The sequence below is a fragment of the Callithrix jacchus genome, chromosome 12 (assembly GCF_049354715.1).
Source record: "Callithrix jacchus isolate 240 chromosome 12, calJac240_pri, whole genome shotgun sequence".
In the NCBI taxonomy this organism is placed as follows: Eukaryota; Metazoa; Chordata; class Mammalia; order Primates; family Cebidae; genus Callithrix; species Callithrix jacchus.
The window spans coordinates 89,166,220-89,186,969 of NC_133513.1; the positions used below are offsets into that span (position 1 = coordinate 89,166,220).

Genomic DNA, 20,750 nt, shown 5'->3' on the forward strand with positions numbered 1-20,750 from the left:
TATTCATTATTAGAGATGTAATCTCAACTGGCTCGAGAGGAGACATCCATTGAATCTTTCATTCAGTAGAATTAGTTGTTATTTTACATGCAAAATCATATAAATATGAAGCATTTAGGAGATAAAGGAAGTCTTGAGTATATATCACGTGGCACTGCGCAAAGTAGCAGAGATGCCTAAACTAAAAGGTTATCCTTTGTCCTTATTAAAGTATGACTGAAAGTTCCCTGGAGAATACAGTTTCTACATAGAATCAAAACAGTCCCTAGGGCTCACAGATTGAATGATTTATATGGTATAACTGGCTTCAGATACAAATTTACATGCTGGACAGGCAATGTAGAAAAAGCAAGAACTAGGAAACAGGAAAACAGACCTACGTTTCTGCTTTGCGGCGATTCATTCTTTTTTTTTTTTTTTTTCAACCATTCTTGCAATATTTATGGAGAGACCACACCGTTGCTGTGAGAGAAACATGCAAATAAGAGAGACCATGTGTGAGCCTAAGCAAGTGGCTTAGCTTCTCCACATCTCTAACCTTGTTCAGACTCGGTGTCTGAGGTGTCTTTCAAACCTGAAATGCTAAGGTTTGCAACAGCCTTGGGGAGGGAGAAGCTGCCAAGTGGCCTTGGGACTTGAGGACTTACCTTCCTCTCAAAGGGTTAGCCCTTGTTTTGATTTCAAAATAATTGTTACACAGTTTAAAAGTAATTTGGTCGGGCTCTCATGTACATTGGAGTAATCTTGACAGTCTTGATGTGGCAATTCATGCTCATTAGACTTCAAAGGTAGGAAGTCAAAGTTGGGAAATGGTGGATGACTTTTGTCAACTCATAGCCAGGCAGCGGCTCCCAGAGAGCAGCGCCTCTGGTTCCACCCAGCCTTCCAGCCAATAACGCGGCTTCTCCCGTAGGAAACACATCACTTGGGTCACCTGTTGCTCTTTGCTCTAATGAGCCTTGAGAAAGGATTGCAGGTCATGGGACCAGATGCTTTATGGGGAGGGAAGAATTGTTCTCGCCTTTCACAGTTTTTCCAGTGGGTTTCAAGGTAACAAGTTTCTTATTTTCTAGCTTCATAATTGCAGTAAGGAAAAAGCTTTATTGCTTGCAGCCGAGATGACTTTTTCAAGGGAGAAAAAGGGATTTCTATAACAAAGGGAGAGAGATGAAGAGGGAAGGAGTAAGGGAGAGAGGGAAGGAGGGAGAAAGAGAGAGATCTGAATATACATTGCTTCAAGGATACAAAAAATTACAACTTCGAGTAACTTTAGGAAAATGAGCTGCTGGAGTCCTCAGTCAATCTGTCCTTTCTAGTCAATGAAAAAGACCCGGTTTGAAGTTCCTTCCGAAACGGGGCCGGCTAATTTAGCCCCTCCCACGAACCCAAGGGTCTGTTATATCTGTTTCCTTGAGTACCTCTCTTTCGGAGACTGACCACAGCAAGCAGAGGCTGGGGGGGAAGAAACGAAGAAAGAGGAAAACAAAAGCTGCTATTTATGGAAGATGCAAAGGGTAAGACCAAAATTGATTTGATCCGAATCCTTAAGAAAAAAAAAAAAATAGAAGGAGAAAACAAAGCCCAGACCAAATGCTGGTACTTGAAAGCTGGAGGCAGAAAGCTATGAATGAATTTTCCCACCCTCTTCCTTCTGAGAGGAGGCAGAGAAAGAGCTTTGGGAAACTTCAGGAAGCAGAGTCCAGGGTTGCAATCAAGGGTGGCTCTAGAGCAAGCTGGAGGGGCTCATGAATATTCATTATCAATTTGTATTCAGAGTTGGTTTTTTAGAGGCAAATGACTTTTTCAGTCCCCTTGCAGTTTAAGAGGCAGCTGCCTCATCTACAGTCCGGACTCACCTAGCCTCGGATCTGTATCTCAGGGTGTTTGCTTGAAGATGCTGGGCTCTGTGTGTAGATTTGTTTTGTTCTTGAATTTCTTGCGTGCTTTCCTGTTGTGAAATTAGCAAAGGCTTCTTTTCTGAGAGCAAGACAGAGAAGGTAATGTGGCACGAAGTTGTCACAACAGGACCCCGGAGTATGTCCTTCAAAACGCTGAAAATTTCTTGAGATACGTGGAGAGTTTGTATGTGGGGGACAAAAGCGGGGGATGGGGATGGTTGGAGGAAGGAAATAGAATAACTAGTTCTATCTTAAAAGGGCAGGTCATATCTAACTACATTTCGATTTTGTCTAAAAACTACAAGAGCAGCCTGGTTTGCACAGATGGTGTGCAGTCTCTATCTTTTACCTCTTTTGGGCATTTTCTGCCAGGACGGAGAGCCAGCTGCTTGCCAGCCTGTGAGAGCCAGGAAGAATCTCTGCAGCAGTGAGGGAGTGCAGGGTTGCAAACCTTTTTCTTTATCTCTCTAACCTCTAACATTCCCACAGGCTTATACCATGGAACATGGGTAGCCAACTGATTTCTTAATACTAATAATAATGAGAGCTGTTCATGTTGATTAAGTCTTTATTCTGTGTTGGGAGCTGTACATATTACACATGCTACTTACTTATCATATGAACCTTATAAGTGCTATCATTGTTATTCCCATTTTCCCGATGGCAAAATTAAAGTACTGAGAGAATAACTCGACTCGAGATCTCATAGTAAGTGCTGGGTGTGGATGGAGGTAGTCTGAGGCACGGCTGGAGGGCTTTTCCACTCCCCGACACTGTTGGTCTGCTTTTTCTCATGCCCTCACATTGTGGATTTCAGGTTTGCAAATTCTGGAAGCTACTGCAGAATGATACTGATAAGATCTTAAGTCTGTGAAGGAATGTGTACTTTGCACTCAAGTTCCCATACATTTTCTTCAGTTGGCGCTCATAGCCATTCTCTATGAGAAGCAGGTATTGTTATTAGGTCTTTTATAAAAAGGAGAAACCGAGGTCAGAAGGCGTTAAATGACACCAGTCACAGCTAGTTGTCAAAAGTCTGGCCTGGTAGGCTGGACATGGTGGCTCACACCTGTAATCCCAGCACTTTGGGAGGCTGAGGTGGGTGGATCACCTGAGGTCAGGAGTTCGAGATCAGCCTGACCAACATGGAGAAACTCTGTCTCTACTAAAAATACAAAAATTAGCCAGGTGTGGTGGCCCATGCCTGTAATCCCAGCTACTAAGGAGAATGAGGCAGGAGAATCACTTGAACCCAGGAGGCGGAGGTTGCAGGGAGCTGAGATCTTGCCATTGCACTACAACCTGGGCAACAAGAGCGAAACTCTATCTCAAAAATAAATAAATAAATAAAATATGGCCATAAGCAGGAACATAGGCTTGGAGTGTAAATAGACCAGGGTTTAAGTTTGGGCTGTGCCACTTCCCAGCTTTGTGATGGTGGAGAAACTATATAACCTACATGAGCACCCCTTTTCAAAATGTGAGGGTACGTATGCAGAGCATGAGTGTGGGTAAGAGACTCAGCAAACGGGAGAGCCCTATAAAGATAGGCTTATCACTCATGGACAGCACAGGCAGGCCATTGATTAGACTATACCTAAGCCCTGCACAGGTGTCAGAACCTGCTTGTTACTTCTGTTTCATTTTGTAATGCCACATGTCAAGAAAGGACTCACCTGAAACAAAAATGCCCTTAAAAATGACCATCACCCACCTCATATTCAAGAGAAACGAGGTCAAAGATTTGCTTATACTGTTTCTTCATTACCTGAGACCATGACTCAGTTGTCATAGTGATTATTTTAGACCGCTGGCATGTTTTTCCCTCCATTTTAGCTCTTTACTTCTGTATTTGGAGTGGGACTGAAGACTTCTGAGAAGTGGTTCAGGATGGGATTCAGAACTCTGAGTAAAGTAAGGTCGGAGAAAAGCCTGACATTTACACGAATGCAGCGAGCAGGTAAATTGTCTCTGCTAAAAATCATTGTTGCTATGGGCTGGTTGGGAAATGGTGGAGCTCTAAGTCAGTTACACTGCAGCTCCAATCCGGGAGACCTGGGACACTTTTTTGATGTCTGTTGATGCTTGGATCTAAATCCTAGCTCCCACAGTTTCCAGCTGTGTGATCTTGAGCAAGTTAGTTAAAATCTTTGAACCTTAGTAACCTAATCTATAAAAGGGAGATAACATTGATACTTAGCTGGGAAGTCAATCAGATAATGCAGGCAATGCCTCAGCACTGTGTCTGGCACAGAGCAAAGGTGCCCTCCATGGTGGCTGTTGGTGGTCCTTCTTTCAAGTGTCAAGCCAGGTTGTGCTGCTGATCTGGTCCTTACTGACTCTTGAGGACATTGGGACCTGGCTCTCTCTCCGGGTAAGTTGTGGGTAAAGAGTCAAAGACAGAAGGGTTGGCTGCTAAGTTGCCTGGTGCAAATGTGAAGGTGTTTTAGAAACTGTAAAACACCAGGAAAATAGAAAGGAAATGGTGGAAATCGAGCTTTGATTTACCCAACCAGGACTCTTTAGCCTAAAAGAAGACTGGTGAGACATGAGTGCTGTCATCACCCACCTGAAAGCCTGGCAGGGTGTCTCAAAGGTTGAAGGTAGCCTGGTCACTTCCATTTATGGAGACTCTTAGTAAGTGTCAAAAAACTGTGTGTTTTTAAAAATGTTTACTTTTAGCATGCAATAAAAATATAATACAGGCCAGGTGTGGTGGCTCATGCCTGTAATCCCAGCACTTTGAGAGGCCAAGGCAGGTGGATCATGAGGTCAGGACTTCGAGACCAGCCTGGCAAACATGGTAAAACCCATCTCTACTAAAAAGACAAAAATTAGCCAGGCATGGTGGTGCATACCTGTAATCCCAGCTACTCAGGAGGCTGAGGCAGGAGAATCACTTGAACCTGGGAGGTGGAGGTTGCAGCCAGCCAAGATTGCACCACTGCACTCCAGTCTGGGTGACAGAGCAAGACTCTGAGACTCTGTCTCAAAAAAAAAAAAATTATATATATATATATATAGTTGTGATTCAAAGGGAAGTCACAGCCACAGTCCCTAGCACTATGGCTTCTGGAGTTATAAAGAATAAAGTCATCTTTATTTTTTTGAGTCAGGGTCTCACTCTTTTGCCCAGGCTGGAGTGCAGTGGTGCTATCAAGGCTCACTGCAATCTCTGCCTCCCAGGCTCAAGTGATCCTCCCACCTCAGCTTCCCAAGTAGCTGAGACCACAGGTGTGTACCACCACACCCTGCTAAATGTTTGCAGAAATGGGGTTTCACCAGGTTGCCCAAGCTGGTCTTGAACTCCTGGGCTCAAGCCATCCACCTACCTTTGCCTCCCAAGTGCAGGGATTACAGGTGGGAGCCACCGCACCTGGCCCCAAATTTTTAATAATGTGAAAGTAAGGAAATCTGTTGCCAGAGAAGACCAGGAGAAAAAGAAGGTAGACAGCGATCTTTTGTTTAGGTAATGACAAAAACAAACAAATAAACAAAAACACGCAATGGCAGAGGAAGGAAATCAAATCTTGGTAAGTCCCATCAGTGATACTATCAAAGACCCCTACTCATGTTTTGTAAAGTTGCTATGCTAATCTTTAAAAGATTTCTAATAATACAGTGCCACATAGGAAATAAAAAGAGTCCAAGAAAAAAAGATCCAATATTTATATTCCAGGCCCCTGAAAGTGCACATTTAATAAGCACGATTTACACCAGTTCTCAAGATGCCATTGAAAAGAAAGTTAAATAAATATTAAACACAAGTAGCAAGTAAGTGGTTTGGAATGATGAGTAAAGACTCTCAATGCTTAGAGAGAAACTGGGAGGCAATATAGTGTTTCACTTGGATGGAACCCTTATCAATTGATGTCCAGTGCTCTCAGGATCTAAGGACTTCCAATTCCCTAGCTTTGTAAACTGAATTTTTACTTTTCCTATTGAGCTTTTCCAACCCTTTGAATGAAACAGCTTTATTCATTTAGTCAATCAGTGATTCCCATCTGACTGTTTAATGCCACCAGTTTTATGCAGAAATCAAGGAATGCCCTCCCATTATACTTATACCCCCAAAGCGGTTATAAGCACCCTTGAAGCAGCACTGCAATGAATGGAATTGTCAATGGGAATTGCTTAGAATACTGTCAACGGTAAGCTAATTGAACACACTGAAAGTACGATTCCTGGATCAGATGGAAAACCGGATTCAGTTTTACTTATATTCGTACTTGACTGCAGTTCCCTGAGGCTTGAGCATGTGCATTCCATATTTGCCCTGAAAAGTCAATTTTTGACCTATAGCAGCACATATTTAACCTTATACAGTGTGATAAGTTTTCTGTAATAAGTTAATTGCCCTGCCATACCGAAAAGGAAAGCAAATTAAATCACTTTCATGAATGTCAACAAATTATCATAGTCCTACATGTTCATTTCTAATACATGCACATGTTCTGAAAGAAATAGTTGTGAATCATGACTTTTGGATTATGTATATCACTGCATAAGGCACAGATGTATGTGGCTACCCACTGGGTTGTACTTTGAATATTAGTCATGATGGCAGTTTCTGTATTAGAGCCTAATAGAGCACAATTCTTAGATCAAAGTCCTCACGCTCACAAAAGTGGTCATGTTGCAATAATTTTTAGAAAGGTGGCTTTTTACAAAAATAAAAAATAAGTATGAGTATTGATAGAAAGAAAGTAGTGTTCCACAGTGGTGTAGTTTGGTATTGGACACAGTTTATACATGTATTCATATGAATACCATTTCCTCTTGGTCTTGCAGCATGTTTCTGTGACTGTCCCCATTAGAGATAACATGGGATGTTTAGCAGAATGTTCAAACCAAATGGCCACCTGGCTGTGTCCCTTCCACAATCCCAGGGTGAGAAACAAGGATCAATAGATTTACTGTTGTCATTTCAGAGGGCCAGTGGTAGGTGAAATCGCAAAGGAGTAGACTTAAGCTTTTCAAAAGAAAGAACTGGTGCAACAGAGTTTACAATTAGGAAACAGGCTCCTCTGGAGGTGTTAGAGCTCCCCATTATTGGAATCAAGCAGAGTTTGAATGGCCCTCTCTTGGAGACCCTAGCTAGGAGAACAGTGATGATGAAGCAGAATTTGATGTCCCTCAGGCTCTATGGATCTAATCACCCAGCTCATCTCCTCACTAATACTACACCCCAAATATTGGAGATAAGCCTCCCTTCTCCTTTGCTTTTTCCCTCCAAATCTCCCTCTACATCGCTCTGTGGGAATCACCAAATCATTAACTTTTCATCATCATAACTGACCTTTCATTAATTCATGCTGGTCAGGCAAAGAAACAGCAAGCTAAACCACCTAAGATATTTTCTGCCTTGCTTCTGACACACATCTACCCTGCTCCTGTTCTTGACTTTAATTTTTTAATGGATCAGCTTTCAACTGTAAATCTCCTCATCCCAAATCTTTGCACATTACATTTTCAAACACAGTAAGATACAGCCAATTGATCAAGAAGGCTGGTTCTTCAGTAGGAAGTCAGATTTCAACAGTTTGGATTCCAGAGGGATGTGAAACACTGTCTCCTTCTTAGGAAATTGTAAGCCTCTCAGTTAGAAAGCAAAGCCCATTGTTTCCTTGCAAAATTTACAACCAGAAGAATCACATGGATTACTTTGTCTCTATGGAAATGGAGTTTGGTGTTGATGCTTGTGGTCATGTTAGCTCTATTTTGGGGACAGAATCCCCTTCTACTGAGGGCTGGTTGTTTCACACGCATGTCACTCTCTCCATTGACCTGTCAAATGGCCTCTCAGGATTTCTGTATTATGAAGACCTTGTCAGCTGTGTGACCAGGGCAGAAGCAGAGGCCGTCAGTGTGCTGGTTAAAGAGGCTGTCTGGGCATTTCTTCCGGATGCTTTCATCACCATGACAGGAGGGTTCCGGAGGTAAATGACTTGGGTGGCTTTGCCTCCTCTGCCCTAATACCTTCAGTGGCTCCCTGACTCGGACAGGCGTCTGAAATGGCACAGAAAGTCTCTTGTTATCTGGTGTCAGCTTCTTTCTGCAGTTTTGTCTCCCTCACATCTCATTTCAGCAACCCCAAATGGCTTGTCATCCCTGCACATTCAGAACTGTTTCTTGCCTTATTTCTTTGCTTACTCGGACTTTTCTGCTTTGACTGCCATTCCTCAAATTGTCACTTGGCTGACTTCTCATTCTTTAAGACTTAATTTAGATGGCACCTCCTCCAGAAAGCCTTCCTTGACTCCCTCCTTCTCCATGCTGGATTAGAGACCCATGCTCCCTGAACACCTGCAAAGCCCTTGATCCACAGAGTTACAGCGATTTGTTTCTGCATGTGGTTTCTCCACTAAGTTTATAGAGCTTAGTTCTTAGCACATGATGCCTTGCACAAAGGTACTCAAAGCCTAGGTGCTCAAGAAATCTTGGTGGAGTCAATGAATGTCTGACTGAATGAATTCAGGAATGAGTGAACGCTTCACAGGGATGTGTGCAGTTGTGGAATATTGAGGCCTACATTTCAGAAAGGGATTTCTTTCCTCCCACAGCCTCCTCCACCTCTTTCTCCAGCCCTCTTACATGGTAGCTGCTGGCGATTATCACAAAATAGGTTTGAGGCAAGGGAGAAAGTAGGAGAAAATGGAATGTAAGATAATGCCTTCACTCCATGTTGTAATTCCAGTACCTTGTGTTATGTGAAAAAAATTCTTGATTTGCTTGTTGTTATGCTTGTCTCCATGTGTGTATGTGTGGGTGTATATAGGTCTGTGTGTGTAGAAGAAATAATTTTTTGTTAGTTTTTGCCCAGATACACATAATCACAGACATGCTATATATGACTTTTTCTGTATCATACATTTATTTTGTAAGGAGAATTGGCCATGAAAATTTCCACTGGTCTTCCCTTAGTTTCAAGGAAGGAATAGAGATGTGTAACCAAAGATATTTTGTTTCTTAAAAAAAGTTGAGAGCCTCTGTGTTGCAAATCTTAAGCATAGGGCATAGAAACAAAGGTGATTTTTTTTAAATGACTAAAAATCTAATTGGTTTCTATTTTATATTGCTTTTTAAAATTAGGGGTAAGAAGATGGGACATGATGTAGATTTTTTAATTACTAGCCCAGGATCAACAGAGGATGAAGAACAACAACTTTTACAGAAAGTGATGAACTTATGGGAAAAGAAGGTGAGAAGAAAGATGGAAAATACATGCACGCTCAAACATGATGTGAACACTTGAATTTTGCACATTGCTTGCCTTATAATTATGTAATGACCATCTAATCAATTCTCAATTATTTTCAGCAGCTTATACAAAACCATATGACCTGCAGTAAGAGTTTCCTGTTTTGGGTCCTAAAGTACATGTAATGAATATGTCCTAGATCTTATTTAGTTATACTTACCCTATTGCCAACAGGGCCAAGCGTGGCTATATATTTGTATTTGACATGCAGAGGCATTAAAGCACCCAGAGTGAAAAGCATGCACTATGAAGTCCTGGGAAGTAAGAGCTGGAAAGCTGCAAAGACTGGGATGAAATCAGTCTAAGAGGTGTTGATAGTGCCTTGAATTCTGTGCTGGTCAGTTACCATCTTGACTTTGTGCTGAGATGGAATGAAGGAAACTAATGAGGGCAAGCTGAGCCCCACAGAGGTCATGGCTCAGCAACCCCCTTCCATTGGGGAGATCAGACTTGTGACAGGCCTATTGCCTGGTGGAGGAACCCAAAGTAAGCTAAGCTAACCCTGCATCCAGAGCCACATGCAGGCCCTGACTCCTGCCTAACTCTAGTGAGAGCCCCACCTCCCAGAGAGACCAGAGGGCCCTACCCTTGGGATGGGCTTGTGTTTCTCAGCACAGCTTCATCCTTTCTAAGTAGTTTGCATCTGTTGGGTGTGGACCAAGCTCACTCATATCCCAGAAAGGAAAAGCCTCAGATAAAGTGAAAATAAGAGCTAGAAACACAACCCTAGGGCCAGGAGCACTGGAAATGAAGACTCAACTTTAGAGCCAGATCCAAATTCATCTCTCAGGCCATCCCAAACCCCCTCTGTCCCTCTCAGGAGAATGAACACAGGGCAGCCAATGGCCTTAAGAGTGAACATAATAGACCAAGCCAGGGGATGGTGGCACAAGGAAGAATCAGCGCAGTGGCTCAAGCAGGAAAGATGAAAGATTCTCGTTGATAGACAAGGGAGCACCGCCTGTGGACCCTGCTAGCTGAGGCCTGGTAGAAAGTGGGCTGCCTGGCTCCTTACCTGGAGGCCTTGCTGAAATGAACCCATCTGACCTTGGCATGCTCCCCTTCCCATGCCGACACTATTGAAGACTGGAATGGGGTAGAGAGAGCAGCAGAGAGTCCTCTTTCCATTGGTCTTTCCTCAGTTTCAAGGAAGTCACACTGACTGCTGGTCCCAAGCAGGGATGGACATTTAATATGCAGGCACTGCAGCAGAGGCTGATGTTAATACAAGATGTGAGTTTTAGATTTGGGATTTTAAAAGCATAGCCCCACCATTCACTAGCTATATGACTTGAATGGGTTACTTAATCTTTCAGTTTCACTTTCCTCATCTGTCAAACAGGGGTAACAAGCTTTTCTCATTCATTAAAGGAGCAGATTATATGAAAGAATTAGGTAACGCACTTGGTGCAGTATCTGATGAATGGCAAAAGCCTAACAAATGGTGACGACTGTTATCATTATCTCTTATGCACAATTATGTATTGAACTCTGCCTGAAAGCCTGGCACTGGAGCAGGCGAAGGGACTCAGGAGTGGGTAGGGACTTACTCTTCCCCTTCACTAACTGACACACATTGACAGCAGGGAGAAGCTGTGGGGCAGTTTGCAATTTGGTGTCTCAGCCCTGACTAGACCCCTGCAGCTCCAGGCCTTCCCACAATGCCTGGGTATTGAAATCAGCAGATGAGTTCTTCATATGTATATATATATGAATTTGTCTATATATGAAATATATGTATATATGAAGTCTCACTCTGTTGCCAGGTTGGAGTTCAGTGGCACGATCTCAGCTCACTGCAACCTCCACCTCCTGGGTTCAAGCAATTCTGCTTCATCCTCCCAAGTGGCTGTGACTACAGGCATGTGCCACCACACCCAGTTAAGTTTTGTATTTTTAATAGAGATGGGGTTTCACCATGTTGGCCAGGCTGATCGTGATCTCTTGACCTTGTGAGCCACCTGCCTCCCAGGGTGCTGGGGTTACAGGCGTGAGCCACTGCACCCGGCCAAGTTCTTCATATTTCGTTTCGCCCCTGCCTCACTCCCATGCCCTGCCATGCTTACCAAAGACTGCACTTTCTAGATTATAAATTGTATGCAGGTAGACACCTGTATGTTCTCTCACAACATGCACATCCAGTGTTTCAAAACACCTGCAGAGCATAGCGAATTATCAATGGTATCCATTCGAGTCACCCATCAGATGACTCTGAATGTGATCTTTGTAGGAAACCCTTAGGTCAGGGATGGGAGACAGGGAAGCAAAAATCTTTGAAATATTCATCTTGCAGGGAGGGCTGCCATCCCCAAAGACTCCATTAGCCTGAGTTCTCACTAGCACCAGTGGTTCAACCCAAAGAGGGGAGGTAAAATGGCTCTGGTTTTGGTTCCTGCCTGGTGAGTGAGACCCTGGGTACAGGACCCTCACTGTTCTATGTGGCCACATCTCTAGGTCATGGAACTGCTGGGCGGTGGACTGTATTGACAGACATTAGAGGGTAAAGAATGTATTCACTTTAAGAAACTGACTTGAGTTTGAGCACTAGGCACTGAGTTGTCCCAGAAGGAGTTGGAGGGAATTGGAAGCAAAGGGCAGGAAAGGGATCCTGGCTAGAGAGCCTCACACTAAGCCTCACAACCCTCCTCAGAAGGCGCCTGAGACTAAATTCAGGTGGAGCCTTTTTCCTGTGGTAGGTCAAGCTGAGTGTGTCTCCCTCCTGCCTTACAGCTTTCTTCCTGAGAACTGGCCGCTCTCCACTCTGGGGAGGATGGCAGGGACAGAGGAGCAGGGAAATTCTTCCTCCTAGTCAGGAGTTTCTCAGTGTCTGGTATGAAAAATAAAAGAACATGCTGATGTAAATATTCATTCAACCAGTGGGTATTGCTGGGGAAGCCAGAGCCCAGAGGGCTGCCCAGCAGGTAACCAGGGCTGGAGATCTAGAGGTGGCATCAGGGGTTGTGTGCATGTTTGACAGTTGTGCCCTCCTGCAGACAACCTTCTGAACATGCAGACAGGAGCATTATATTCAAGGATGCATTCCCAAACACCTGCAAAATTCAAGACAAAACCCGATAAAGAATGGCCCATTTCTCTATTACCCACCAAGTATCATCACCATGTGGCAGTGGCACAAGCAGCTTATTATTAGGAATCCAGCTTTGTAGGCTTTTTTTTTTCCCTAAGGGAAGCTGTGTTATTACAAATTTGGCTTTAATGTGACACTTGTTCATATTTTTTATATCTCCCTTTTCAAATTTCTATCATTGAAATTTACGTAAAAGGCTGCTATACTCTACTCGTTTTAGCAAGTTTCCTTAAAAAGTAGACTTGTGTTTTCCTGAGCTGGTTTTTGGAGGTAACTACGGCAACATGTACTCCTCCTCCAGAGGTTCTTCCTATCATTAGTGCTTCCCTCTTCAAATGGTGTTTGTTCTTCAAGGCATTGGAGGGTGAAGAGTTCCCTCTTTTGAGGTCAACAAAATAAAAAGTATCTTTTTGAATTGAAATAATGTATTTTGCAGGTTTGTAGAAGAAATGCAAAGCATGATTCCTAACAGTGTGGTTCCTGACCCAGGAACATCAGCATCACCTGGGAACCTGCTGGAAATGCCCTCCCTGCCCCCTACTGCATCACTCTGGGGACAGGGCCCTGCAAACTGTGCTTTAGCAAATCTTCCAAATGCTTCTGATGATAAAGCTTTTAAACATCTAACCTAAAGAGTACATGGTAACAAATCACACAGCTATGATGACATGATTTGAGGCTTATTTGCTGTTTTTGTTGCCAGATTAAGCGGTTAATAGTACGTTTCTCTTTCCCTTCCCCACATCTGCCCTGTGCCATCAGGAACTCCCACCAAGTATGGCAACTCGATGGGCACAGCTAAGAATCACTTGTCAACTTTCTGGATAGACAACTTGAGATGAAATGTATGTGGTTAACTTTATCCCACATTCTCCAAGGCAGGCAGAGTAACATGTTTATGAGAAAGAGCTTCCCAAGTGCTACCTAGAAATAGAAGTCATCCTGCCCCAAAGTTACTCAGCCTCCAGCCACAACACTTTGGACCAGTTAAACCTGGTCATCAGTATATGACACTGTCTTCATCCCTTTACATTGCTATAAAGGAGTACCTGAGGCTAGGTATTTAATAAAGAAAAAAGATTTACTTGGCCCATGGTTCTGCAGGCTGTGTAAGAAGCATGACACCAATCATCTGCCTCTGGTGAGGCCTCGGGGGACTTACACTCATGGCAGAAGGCAAGGAGGAACTGACAGGTCAGAGGTCACAGGGTGAGAAAGAAAGCCAGAGAGTGTGGGGAGGGGCTAGGCTCTTTGTAACCCTCAGCTCTCATGGGAGCTAACAAAGTAAGAACTCACTCATTGCCATGAGGATGAGGACGGCACCAGGTCATTCATGGGAGATCTTGCCCTGTGACCCAAAGACCTCCCATTAGGCCCCACCTTGAACATCTGGGATCAAATTTCTACGTGAGGTTTAGGGGGACAAACATCCAAACTATAGCAGACATTAACTCAAGCTGCCCCTCTGGAAACAATACGAATTTTTATTTCATTAGTTATTTATTTTTGAGACCGGGTCTTGCACTGTTATCCCAGGCTAGAGTGTGGTGGTGTGATTATGGCTCACTGCAGCCTCACCTCCCAGGCTCCAGGGACCCTCTCATCTCAGCCTCCTGGGTAGCTGGGATTGCACACGTGCGCCATCATCCCTGGCCAATTGTTAAATTTTGTGTGAAGATGAGGTCTCATGATGCCACCGGCTGGTCTGAAATTCCTCCGGCGTGGCTTTTTGTTTATGGTTGGTTTGTTTTTAAAGGACTGAGGGAGGCTCAGAAGTGGAGAGAGAGATGTTTTTGCAGTTTTGCCACTAAGTGGCTTTGCCTCAGCCTCTCTGATTGCTAAATTTATTTTCTGCAGAGGGAAATTAATGGAACTGCTTCCCTGTTTTTTTCTCCTAGTGTTTGCAGCTGGACCTGTAATGCAAGGCCAAGCACATGTCCATGTTCTGCTCAAATCTGTAAAGATTTCATCAAGCACCCAGTATAAAATCGTTGATCCTCTTTGTCAGGGCCTTTTCCTAACACCATTCTGTTTGTTTTCAGGGATTGCTTTTATATTATGACCTTGTGGAGTCAACGTTTGAAAAGCTCAGGTTGCCTAGCAGGAAGGTTGATGCTTTGGATCATTTTCAAAAGTGCTTTCTGATTTTCAAATTGCCTCGTCAAAGACTGGACAGTGACCAGCCCAGCTGGCAGGAGGGAAAGACCTGGAAGGCCATCCGTGTGGATTTAGTCATGTGCCCCTACGAGCGTCGTGCCTTCGCCCTGTTGGGATGGACTGGCTCCCGGGTAAGCGCAACATGGACCCATGGGATGATGTTAGCTTTCCAAAAGATGTAGGTGGAGTCTACCTATGCCCAGGGGAGAGATGATGGCAGCAGGGGCTGGGTGACAGGGGAAGGGGCAGTACCTAGCAACCTCTAAATCAAGTCATCCTGTCCACACATGGTCAAGTTTTACAGATGAATTTAGAACAGTTATTCCCAGTGTGTGGTCCCCAACACCAGCAGCAGCAGCCGGCCTTACCCGGGAACAGGTTAGACATGGAAATTCTTCACCTTACTCCAAACCTATGGAGTAGGTTGTGTAAATTACACATTTTGGAAAATAGTGTGGAAGTTCCTCAAAAAACTAAAAACTGGGCCACCATGTGATCCAGCAATCCTACTTCTGGGTATATATCCAGAGGAAATGAACTCAGCGTGTCAAAGAGAGGTCTGCACTCCCGTGTTCATTGCAGCATGATACACAATAGCCTAGATATTACATAAAAACAATCTAAGCATCCACAACAGATGAATGGAGTTTTAAAATGTGGTATATATGCACAGTGGAGTATGACACAGGCCTTTGAAAACAGGACATTCTGTCATTCGAGACAACACGGTCAAACCTAGAGGACATTATGTTAAGTGGAGTAAGTCTGACACTGAGAGACAAATACTGTATGATCTCATTTCTGTACATGTGGAATCTAAAAAAGTCAAATTCACAGAAGTAGAGAATAGAATGTAAAGTGGTGGTTAGCAGAGGCTAGGAGGTGAGGGCAGAAAATGGACAGGGAAAAGGGTCAACAAGTACAGAGTTCTGGTCAGAGAGGTGGAATAAGCTTTGTTTTATTGCACAGCATAGTGACTATAGTTAATAATAATGTACTAAAGAAGATACACTGATAATGTACATTAATAATAATGTACAAAGAAGCTAAAAGAGAGGATTTTTAATGTTCTTTCCACAAAGAAATTGTAGATGTTTGAAGGGATGGACATGCTAATTAGTCTGATTTTATCATTCTGCAATGTATATACATGTATCAGAATATCATATTGTAATCCCCAAAACACTTAGAATTGTTATATGTTCATTAAAAATAAAATCAAGCTGTAACATTTTTTTAAAAGAGCACAAGTTGGGTTCATCCCAGACCTGGTTGCAAGCTGCTGCTCTGCTTCTTACTGTTGGGTGATCTTGGACAGGTTCCCTTTATCCTGTAAAACTCCATTTTCCCATCAGGAAAATGAGGACAATGACCTTAGCTACTTCCTTGGGTTGCAGAGACATTAAGTGAGATGATATTCTCAAAACCTCAGCACCAAGCCAGCACGTTGCCAGTACTAGATAAGCAGTAGCTCCCACCTCCTGCCATTCACAGCAGAGGACACCTGCCATTCACAGAATGGGCTTTGAGTCCCATTCACTTGTGTTCCACCCTCCCAACTAAGCACCTCACCCTGTTTCTCCTGTTTCCCCAGGTAGCTGGCCATTGCTTTGAGTGAAATGAGTTCATAGAGAGTGTTATACAGATGAATGACACAACACAAATTAATTGTTCTCAGATTTGGGTCAAATGCCAGGTGTCTTTGCTTTGGACTGGAATTATTTCAGCACAGCATCTTAGCACTGGGATTTCTTACTCTAATAAAAAATGTTGACTGACAACTAAATGCTTCTATCATTCTTAAAGGAGGAAGAAAAGAAGCAATAAATGCATTTTGTCTGATAGACATAAATCTTTGGGAACACAGAGTCGATTGAGAAAGGGGAAAGTTCCAGAAAGAAGCCCTTGGTCATGCAAGGTCATGCCAGTTAAGCATCACTGGCTGAAGTAGTTGACCTTTGCCCATTTTATTTTTAAGATGGACATGTTTTCAGCACATTCTAGTCTCTTTTCTCAAAGTTGTCAGAAATTATTGCTATTGGTTCTGCAAGGCACTGGTAGAGCACTAAGCTCTTTTTGTTTTTTAGCTGGGTGACTTTAATCAATTAATTTTAAGATGGGGTTTTACCATGTTGGTGAGGCTGGTCTTGAACTCCTGACCTCAGGTGATCCGCCCGCCTTGGCCTCCAAAGTGCTTGGATTACAGGTGTGAGCCACCACGCCCAGCCACTGGGTGACTAAACAAATAAACGACTTCTGATTGCAAAGTCCATCTTCTCACCCAGCCCGGGTTAGCATTCCTAAAATAGGAAATTGTTCCTTACCACTAGAGGGCGCCAGTATCCCAGGCTTGCTCCCTAATCCCACAAGAGGACAAAATTTCTAGATTGTGTTTCTCAGGAAAAGCAGCCTCCACGACAATTCATTGCCCTTCTTTCTCAAGGTGTCCCTGTCCTCAGTCTTAGACTTCATGTGTGACTCCCTTTAGTCTCAGAGCCCATTCCTGACTGTGGGAGATGTCATCCAGGAGCAGGTGACTTAGACCATGAGTTTCATGGCATCTCCGTATGAAAGGAAGTTAAAGCCAGAGAGAGCCTTAGTTATGTCCTTCCTCCATCCTTTCATTCACTCAATAAAGATTCAGGGAGTCTGGATGACTTGACAGGAGATGCACAGCCAGGTAGGGACAAAATCCAGGCTGGAATGGGTTCCCTGATTCCTCCATTCTCTTCTATAATAACAATATTCCAAATCATTTAAACCCACCAAACTATTATTTATCCAGCATTTACTCTGGACAAAGCATTCTGGTACAATGCTCACGCTATTCATTTATTCATTCAGTGAAACATTTGCTATACATCTTCTACACATGAGGCACTACATTTGAGGGAATATGGTTGTGGACAGAACAAACCAGTTTCCTGCCCTCACAGAGCTTACATTCTAGTGTGCTTGTGGGAACATGGACCTCTGTCACCAGAGAGCTTGGCCCTGGGGGAGGAAAATCACTTTGAGAATGTTTAGTGGAGTTAGATATTTCACTACAGGGATGTAGCTACCTAATACTAAAGACATTCTAGGCGTGATGATAATTTATTTTAACTATCTCCTGTCCAGCAGTTTGAGAGAGACCTCCGGCGCTACGCCACACATGAGCGGAAGATGATTCTGGATAACCATGCTTTATATGACAAAACCAAGGTACAATTCTCTTCCTAAAACAGGCTACTTTGATCCTCATCCCCAACACTGGCCCCCTCAGCTCTTTTCATGAACTGATTTAAGTGTCCAGGTATGGTTTCCTTTGTTATGCGTGTTCCACTTCCAGTTGATCATAGGTGAGGACAGTAGGAAAGATTTCCACAGAGTCACAGTTTCCACCTGGCCCAGAATGCACTTCGAGAGCTTTTGGCTGAAAGATGATGAGCTAATTGGGCTTCCAGAACCAGTCCAGCAGTGAACATTAACTGGGTTTGGTATATCCTTGGTGTTGGCAATGAGTAACTCCAAAGTAACCAGAAATCCTCAGAAATCACAAATACTACTTGTGTACCCCTCAAATGCAGGGGGCAGTGGCATTCTGAGTGGCCATGCAGGCCATTAATGACAGTCTCCTACAAGAAGGAGAGCAACAGAGTGGCCCTGAGACATGAATGAGCAGCCAGCTAGTCTCATTCACCAGCTATGTCACTCATTTGGTGTGCTAGTCTTACTGTGGTCACAATCCAATTCATGCCTCAGCAAAATGATAGATTACTATAGAAGTTACAAAGAGTTAAATATCCAACTGTTAAATCCACAAGTTCTAAGGGCTACTCTTTTTACAGTGATCAAGGACACCAAAATAGGCTCTGGGGGGAAGAAGACTCAAAATAACTAGAAGTAATGGTACTGGTCAGGTGCAGTGACTCACATCTGTAATTCCAGCACTTTGGGAGGCGAGGCAGGGGGTCACTTGAGGTTAGGAGTTCAAGATCAGCCTGGCCAACATGGTGAAACCCCGCCTCTACGAAAAATACAAAAAATAACTAGGTGTGGTGGCTCGTGCCAGTAATCCCAGTTACTCGGGAGGCTGAGGCAGGAGAATCGCTTGAATCTGGGAGGTGGAGGCTGCAGTGAGCCAAGATCACACCACTATACTCCAGCCTGGGCAACAGAGTGAGACTCTGTGTCAGAAAAAAAAGAAAGTAATGATCCTTTCCCTCTAGGAGCTTGTAGTCTAAATGAGGTGTATTCAGTTAGAGTTGTCTCAGTTACAAATGTCAGATTTCAAATCTAAAGTGGCATAAACAAAAAAAGGAACTTGGATTATATCCTGCAGTATCCAAGGGTTGAGGGGTGGCTAAATATGGGTGCTCAGGCAGGCTTCCCTCAGCTTTGGCTTTATTCTCAGGCAGGTTTTCCCATTAGTCCCACTCTTACAGTTACTCCAACAGACAAGAGCCTCTTTCCTTTTCTTTCTTCTCTCTTTCTTCTTTTTCTTTGAGATGGAGTTTTGCTCTTGTTGCCCAGGCTGGAGTGCAATGACATGATATCTTAGCTCACGGCAACCTCCGCCTCCTGGGTTCAAGCCATTCTCCTGCCTCAGCCTCCTGCATAGCGCACCACCACTGGCTAGTTTTGTATTTTTTTTTTAGTAGAGACAGGGTTTCTTTATGTTGGTCAAGGCTCTTCTTGAACACCCGACCTCAAGTTATCCACCCGACTCAGCCTCCCAAAATGCTGGAACTATAGGCCTGAGCCACAGTGCCAGGCTAAGAGCCTCTTTCCTAATAATTCCCCAAAGAATCCTAGCTGATACTCCTTGGCCCGGCCTGGGTCGTGTGCCTATCCCTGAACCCATTACTGTGGCTCTGATTGGCCAGACTTGGGTCATGTGCTTCTTCTTGGAATTGGGAGCAGCTCCACGTAACCCTCCTGGACTGAGAGTCAAGAGCAGTGGTTTGCCATAGAGAAATCCACCTGCGCTGAGCATGGTGGCTCATGCCTGTGATCCCAGCATTTTGGGAGACTGAGGTGAGCAGATCACAAGGTCAGGTGTTCAAGATCAGCCTGGCCAACATGGTGAAACCCTGTATCTACTAAAAATACAAAAAGAGGCAGGAGAATCACTTGAACCTTAGAGGCGGAGGTTGCCGTGAGCCAACACCGCACCATTGCACTATAGCCTGGGCGAAAGAGCAAGACTCTGTCTCAAAAAACAAGAAAAAGAAAAATCCAGGTGCTGCTCACAGAAGAGGGAGCTGTGGATGCTGGCAGGAAAGCCTTGGATGCTGAGCATGTAGGTGAAGGCAGATTCACATAGTACAATGAAGGAACACTTGCAAATTAACATACTAAGTAGTTCAATGTAAGCAAGTAACTTCTATGTACAAATTCTTTGTACAAGAAGGGATGGAGGAGAAGAGCTGCTTGGTCTTAAAGAGATCGTAGGGTGGGATCCTGCTGGGGCTAGAGGCAAGCATAGAAAGCTAGAGGAAAACCCAACACATACAAGTATCCTACAATTATCAGCAGTATGTAATTATGACTGCACGTTAGAATTACCCAGTGCTTTCAAATAAATAAGACCTCTCCTGAACTTCTGATTTCACTGGCCTGGCATATGACTCAAGCTTCAATGTTTATTTTTTAAACTCCATCAGGTTGTTCTAATAAACAGCTGTGGTTCAGAACTGCAGCCCATAGGAAAAATATCCAAATGGCTTTTGCTGAATACATTAAAGCTGTTATGATTTTACCTAATTCATTTAGTACCATATTTTGGAAAGTCAGTTAAAATGACTTTTTTACTCGGAAGCAGGGAATTATGTTTGGGCTATAATTCATTCTCACAAGGCAGTTTTATAAGTAACCCTTTCACAGTGTCCACACCACGGTGCTTATGGAAAATACCTAATGCACGTATTTCTTGTTATGTTTTCAGAGGATATTCCTCAAAGCAGAAAGTGAAGAAGAAATTTTCACGCATCTGGGATTGGATTATATTGAACCATGGGAAAGAAATGCCTAGGAAAATGTTAACATTTTTTCCCTATTCTTTTCAAGTTAAATAAATAATGCTTCATGTTAGTAAAAGATGCCTTGGGAAAATTCGGGGTTATTTAGGTCTTATCGAAATGCAGATTGCCACTAGCTTTGGAAACATGGAAAGGTGCCACATGGTAATGGGTAAGATTCTAATAGGCCATGTTTATGACTGTTGCGTAGAATTCACAATGCATTTTTCAAGAGAAATGATGTTGTCATTGGTGGCTCATTCAGAGCAGCTCATCAAAGCCCGCTTTGTTCACAGTGCAGCTGAAATACTGTATATCTTCAATAAAAACAGGAGGAAACAAGA

General features: G+C 43.5%; 1 protein-coding gene across 2 annotated transcripts in view; it reads left to right on the forward strand.

Annotated features, from left to right (window-relative positions):
• DNTT (DNA nucleotidylexotransferase) overlaps positions 1-20,750 on the forward strand; it is a 46,994-nt gene extending 26,244 nt beyond the window's left edge. Inside the window, exons 6-11 of one of the 2 annotated variants that reach the window (XM_002756483.3) lie at positions 3,735-3,858; positions 7,705-7,837; positions 8,991-9,099; positions 14,290-14,535; positions 17,525-17,608; positions 20,334-20,750. In XM_002756483.3, coding sequence (XP_002756529.1) covers positions 3,735-3,858; positions 7,705-7,837; positions 8,991-9,099; positions 14,290-14,535; positions 17,525-17,608; positions 20,334-20,420 — 783 coding nt within the window. In that variant the 3' untranslated portion in view covers positions 20,421-20,750. The remainder of the gene's footprint in view (positions 1-3,734; positions 3,859-7,704; positions 7,838-8,990; positions 9,100-14,289; positions 14,536-17,524; positions 17,609-20,333) is intronic. The other variant, XM_009010079.3, reaches the window with a different exon arrangement.